This window comes from Emydura macquarii, unplaced genomic scaffold (assembly GCF_026122565.2).
Source record: "Emydura macquarii macquarii isolate MOO-44397 ecotype Brisbane River unplaced genomic scaffold, CSIRO-AGI_Emac_v2 contig_91, whole genome shotgun sequence".
NCBI lineage: Eukaryota > Metazoa > Chordata > Testudines > Chelidae > Emydura > Emydura macquarii.
Genome location: NW_027130228.1, coordinates 1 through 6,718, shown reverse-complemented (window position 1 = coordinate 6,718; position 6,718 = coordinate 1). Strand labels below are relative to the sequence as shown.

General features: G+C 41.2%; 1 protein-coding gene across 1 annotated transcript; it reads right to left on the bottom strand.

The window, feature by feature from the left end:
- Nucleotides 1-2,491: 2,491 nt before the first annotated feature.
- Nucleotides 2,492-3,475, bottom strand: LOC137149894 (olfactory receptor 13G1-like). Its single transcript, XM_067543532.1, has one exon. It carries the CDS (start codon nt 3,473-3,475, stop codon nt 2,492-2,494), a length of 984 nt encoding a protein of 327 aa, XP_067399633.1.
- Nucleotides 3,476-6,718: the final 3,243 nt, after the last annotated feature.

Below are 6,718 nucleotides of genomic sequence, written 5' to 3'. Positions count from 1 at the left end.
CTTTTTTGAACCTTGTTATAGTTTTGTCCTTCTCAAAATCTTCTGGCAAAGAGTTCCACAGGTTGACTGCATGTTGAGTGAGGTATTCTTTCTATTTGTTTTAAAACTGCTGCCTATTAATTTCATTAGGTGACCCCTAGTTCTCGTGTTATATGAAGGAATAAATAATGTAGGAGAGTAAAGAGTTAAAAGCTGGACAAATGGTCAAGCCTAAACTACAGGGAACGAGGTCAAGGCACGGGCAAACCTTGTTTCTGCTAATTGGTATGAATTTTAGTTAGAGTATGTTATCTCTCTTCTTCTCCTCCCTTCCTGGCCATCTGCACAGGGGACGAGACTGAAGCTAACTATCACCGCTCCTGCACAAGGCCTTTGGTGGGAACAGAGCATTATCTTCTTGCCCTCCCTTGCATATTGTATATTTTAAAGAATGTTAGTAAGTTTCAAGGTAATGTGCCTGCGCTCTTTGCAATAATCCTGTAAACAACAAACTGGGGCGGGTATAATTATATTCATCATGTAGTTGTTAATATTCATTTTATAGGTGTCAATGTAACCAAATAAGGGTCTATGGGGAGTTGCTGGAAATGTGTACATTTACATACTGTTATGGATAAAAGAATTGTAAAGTAACCCCCTCGTTGCTCACTCATGGCATCGAGGTGGCACGAGCAGGCAGTAAAGGGTTCCGTCTCCCCAATCCGCCCTAGGGAGAACCTGTTTGGTTATTTCTAACAAATAACATATCTTTATTTACTTTCTCCACACCAGTCAATATTTTATCGACCTCTATCATATCCCCTTAGTCGTCTCTTTTCCAACCTGAAAGTCCCAATTTTTTAGATCTCTCCTCACGTGAAAGCTGTTCCCTACCCTTAATCATTTTTGTTGCCCTTTTCCAATTCTAATATATCTCTTTTGAGATGGGGTGACTAGATCTGCATACAGCATTCAAGATGTGGGCGTACCATGTATTTCTAGAGAGGCATTATGATATTTTCTGTCTTATTAGCTGTCCCTTTCCTCATGATTCCTAATATTCTGTTAGTTTTTTTGACTGTCATTGCACATTGAGTTGATGTTTTCAGAGAACTATCCACAATGACTCCAAGATCTCTTTCTTGAGTCTCAAGAGCTAATTTAGACCCTATCATTTTGTATGTATAGTTGGAATTAGATTTTCAATGTGCATTACTTTGCATTTATCAACATTGAATTTCAGCTGCCATTTTCTTGCCGGCACACCCAATTTTGTGAGATCTCTTTTTAACTCTTCACAGTTTGCTTTCTACTTAACTATCTTGAGTAATTTTGCATTGTCTGCAAATGTCGCCACTTCACGATTTACCCCTTTTTCCAGATCATGTATGAATATGTTGAACAGTACTGGTCTCAGTACAGACCCCTGGGGGACACCACTATTTTCCTTTCTCCATTCTGAAAAAAATGATAATTTATTCCTAACCTTTGTTTCCTATCTTTTAAGCAGTTACTGATCCAGGAGAGGACCTTCCCTCTTATTCCATGACTGCTTACTTTGTTTTAGACCCTTTGGTGAGGGACCTTGTCAAAGGCTTCTGAAAGTCTAAGTACACTATATCCACTGTTTCACCTTTGTTCATATGTTTTTTGATCCCCTCAAAGAATTCTAATAGATTGGTAAGCCATGTTTTCCTTTACAAAAACTATGTTGACTCTGCCTCAATGTATTGTGTTCATCTATGTGTCTGATCATTCTGTTCTTTACTATGTAGCTTCAACCAATTTGTCTGGCATTGAAGTTAAGCTTACTGGCCTGTAATTGGAAGGATCACCTCTGGAGCCTTTTTTAAAAATTGGTGTCACATTAGCTTTCTCCAGTCATCTGGTAAAAAAACTGATTTAAGCGACCAGGTACATACCACAGTTAGTAGTTCTTCAGTTTCACATTTGAGTTCCTTCAGAACCCTTGGGTGAATACCATCTGCTCCTGGTGACTTATTGCTATTTAATTTATCAATTTGTTCCAAAACCTTTTCTAATAGCACTTGAATCTGGGATAGTTCCTCAGATTTGTTACCTAAAAAGAATGGCTCACGTCACATCCTCTGTAGTGAAGACTGATGCGAAGAATTCATTTAGCCTCATCTTCCCAATTTTGACACAGTATTTCAGTAGCAGTCTCAGTATGCTATGTACAGAGGCAAGATCACATCCCCACATGATATTCCACTTTGTATATTCCCAAGGATCACATTAGCCCTTTTTGCCAAAGCATCACAATAAAAGCTCATGTTGAGGCAATTTCCTATGATAATCCCTGAAGCCTTCTCTGAGTCACTGATTTCTAAAAAAACATCTCCCAACCTGCATTCTTTGTTCCCAGATGTGTTACAGGGATAGCCAACTAATCATCAATGGTAAAAAAAACAAAGCATGTTTTATTCTATTTGAAAAGTAAATACAACTGCAGGAACTTACAAGAACAAATAATCTTTTTAGTTCACAAATACTATACTGATAAGTACTCTAGATAGCTAGCTAGATAGATAGATAATGTTATTGTCTTTGAAATAGCCCAAGTCTTCTCCTCAGTTTCCTGAGACCCTCTCTGATCTTTGTTTCTCAGACAGTATATGATAGGGTTGAGGACTGGAGTTATAACTGAATATAGGACAGTGATCACTTTGTCTCTGTCTGCAGAGTAGGGCGAGGAGGGGTGTACATAGGTATAAATGACTGTGGAGTAGTACAAGCTGACCACTATGAGGTGGGAGGAGCAGGTGGAGAAGGCTTTCTTCTTGCCTTCTGGGGAGTGAATCTTCAGGATAGTTCTCAGGATGAAATAATAGGATATTAGAATTATCGCACAGCTCCCCATCCCAAAGGTTGAGTCAGACAGAGAAGTTAGAATTTCATTGAGGCTGGTGTCTGAGGAGGACAGTCTTAGCACTGGTGGCAATTCACAGAAGAAATGGTTGATGACGGTCGAGCAGTGGAAGGACAGCTGGAGAACAAGTCCTGTATGGACCACGGAATTGGCCACCCCAGCTATCCATGCACCAGCAATTAACACAACACAAACCCCTCTCCTCATGATGGGGGTGTAATGCAAAGTGTGGCAAATAGCAGCGTAGCGGTCAAAAGCCATGGCAGCAAGGACCAGAGTTTCACTTCCCAGAGTCCAAGTGAAGAGACAGATCTGCGCAAGGCAACCCAAGAAGGAAATGGTCTTCCTGTGCTCCAGAAGGTTGAGCAGCATTTTGGGGACAGACACTGAGATGGATAAAATATTTATCAAGGACAAGTTGATGAGCAAAAAATACATAGGGGTGTGGAGGCTGCTGCTGGCAGTAATCGTGAGGATGATGAGGATGTTTCCAGCTAGGGCTGCCATGTAGATGAAGGTGAATACCACAAAGAGTAACATCTGGTGTTCAGGGTGGCTGGACAGACCCACCAACTTGAATTCTGTGACAGAGGATTGGTTCTTCATTCCTGAATCTCCACTACTCCGCTTCTGTCAACATAAATCAATGCACTTGGTCAGATATTCAGCTGATGCAAAGTAACTCTAATGAAACTCAGAAGAGGAAAGAAAAGCCATTGAGTTGCACTCGCTGTTGATCTGGTCTATTGACTCCAATGAAGCAATGTCAGTTTACATCAGTGGGGGTTCTGGCAAATTGATTTCAATACCGTACACCGATTCAGAACAGCTGGGCAGCTGGCCCATTGACTTTGAAGGACCCAGCCTGAATCAAAAGTAACTCCTGTGAAATTAATGGAGTATTACTGGTGTGAAGTCAGCAGAGGGGAGCTAAGAATGAGGCACATCACATCACAAATTTAAAAAGTAGCCACATCACAAGGAAGGGACTAAAGCAAGTTACAAGTAGCACTTTGTGGGACCCCTGGGATCATCGAGTCTGATCTCTTGTATATCACAGGCCACGGAACATCCCCAAAATAATTCATTAAGCAAAACTTTTAGGGGCAAAAAAGTCTTGATTTAAAAATTACCAGTGATGGAGAATCCGCTCTGACCCTGGGTAAATTGTTCCTGTGTTTATTACCATCATTGTCCAAAAATTGCACCTACTTTTCTTAGTTTTAAACCAGTGATTTCCATCCACTTCAGTGTGGAGTAATTCATGCTTTACGCCACAGTGAGTGAGAGGAATAGCAGGGCCCATGTCACTGAGAAGGGTGAACAGCAATATTGTGTCTAGATAGGACAATTATAAGAGCTAGGATTATAAACTGGGATTTTTGAGAAAGTCTAAGAAGTTAGGCCCCACATCCTTTTGGTAAGAAATCCCAGTATACACAAATTGACTCTACATCTATCTATCTATCTATGTATCCATCTATCTAGGCCCATTCACATCTACCTTATATGCTAATTGTTATAAAATTTGCTGATGACACCAAACTGAAAAGGGTTGCATGCACCTGGGAAGGTTTAGAATTCATGCGTCACTGGAATGTGCATTGCCTCTCTGGCCCATTTTGATTTGAGTCGGTTTCAACTAGCTTCTAATGATTCTTCATTCCATCCAGACAGGGAGTGAGACACTCACCTATGTCACTTAGGCTGCCCTGAGAGCAAGCATAACCCTTTTGCCCCCTGACATGGTAGTCATGAAACTTATAGGGGAAATGGAGGCATGCATAGTCCTCATAAAAATATTACAAAAATTCCCTCTTTGTCACAGGCATACTATCATGAGTATTATATGCAAGACATGAGAGGTAATTGTTCTGCTCTACTTGGCACTGGTGAGGACTCTGATGGAATATTCTGGTCGGATTTGGGCACCACACTTTAAGAAAGACATGGACAATTTTGGCAGTGGTGGGTGGGAAGGATCAGGGAATAGTAGAATTTTAGTTTCCAGCGCTAATGTCCTGTCCAGCAGCAAAGTACTGCTAACATGGAGCAAGAAAGGAGCAGAAAGGAGGGAACTGTGTCTTCCTAATTCAGCAATCCTTCCCTTGGCTGTTCCTGGGACAGTGTAGCAGAGACTCACCAGCCCTGATGAAACAAAGGAAAGGAAGCTTGTGGCCATGGAACACTGAATAATACTGATGAGGGCTAAGATATCAATGAAAACTCTTGGCACACCTGTACATTTACCTTCCTTCACTCAGTCGTGGCAGGTAATAGAACTGCAACGTTCAACTTAGCAGGAAATGAAGAGTGGGGATTGGTTGATTTACCTCTGATGTCACCAGGGTCCCACTTAAAAGTGACCTGAGCTACTGATTTGACCACTTGTGAAATTTATTCCTAATCTAATGGTGTGACACAACTTTTCTTAACAATTTAGCTGAATTATTCCCGAATGTCTGCAAGTGTGGCCTACACACATATTTCAAATGAGTTTTAACATAACGGAAAGTGTGAAGAGTATGTTTTATTCCAGTTTTAAAATCATTCGGGACAAAGAAAGAGACGACAAATGCTAAATTTCTTAAGCATCTCGTTGTAATTCTTTTCTTCTCATGAACTAAGTAAAATATTTACTTGCAAATTCATCTCTTCTCAAAGAATAATAATCCAGATTTGGGGGGATGCATAGAATTCTTCAGACGTTAGCGTGGGAATGAGGGCGCAGTGAATATCTAACGCTATGGCTTGATGCCCTAATTTTCCTCCAAAATGAGTCTGATGGCACACACACAAACACACATATTAAACATGTATTGATTTAAAAGACAAAAAATCTAAGGACAGAAGACAGAGAACACTTTGTTCAGGTCCCTCAGTGCGTCTGACTCTGATACCAAATACACAATGATCAGACTCCTGTAGAAAATGGTCACCACGATGAGGTGGGAAGAGCAGGTGGAAAAGGTCTTTTGCCTCCCGCTGGTGGAAGGGATTCTCAGGATGGTGGAGATGATACAGACATAGGATGCCAGAGTCAGTAGAAAGGGAGGAAATGTGAATATGGAGGAAGATGTGAAAGCGGTAACTTCCACGATATGGGTATCACTGCAGGAACAGTTTTATTATTGTGCTAAAACCACAAAAGAAATGGTCCATTTTATTGGGGCCACAGAATGTTAATTGTGACATCATAAATATAAAGATGGAAAGCAGACAGAAATCCACTTAGCCCCAACCCAGCCACTAGCTCGAGGCACAACCTGCCATTCATAAGGGCTGCATAATGCAATGGTTTGCATATTGCTAAATACCAATCGTTGGACATCACTGATAAGAAAGAACATTCTGTGTCTCCCAGAGAGCCAAAGAAATATAATTGTGTGATGCATCCAGTAACAGAAATGGTTCTGTCCCCGGTCAGGAGACTGGCCAGCAGCCTGGGCAGGATGGTGGAGGGAAGTAGCAGGTCTCCAAGCAGGACAAGTTCCCCAGGAAGAAGTACATGGGGGAGTGAAGGTGCTGATCAGTCACAATGAGTACAATGATGAGGATGTTCCCAACCATGGTCAGGATGTAGATCATTAGAAAAGAGAAGGAAGAGAAGAACCAATAGATGAGGAGATCCCCGAATCCCAGAATGATGAAGTCTGTGACGGTTGTTTTATTTTGTAAGATGAAACCTCCAGCAAATATGCATGAGGGAAATCAGAAATGATTTTGCAGTTGAGAGTCAGAGCTTCCATTACAAGAGTCATATTTTCAATTCTGGCTTCTCCCTGCTGTTTGCCCTCCCAACGCTTGAGTCAAGACTCAGATGGCAGAGGCATTTGGGGTAAAAGTTTC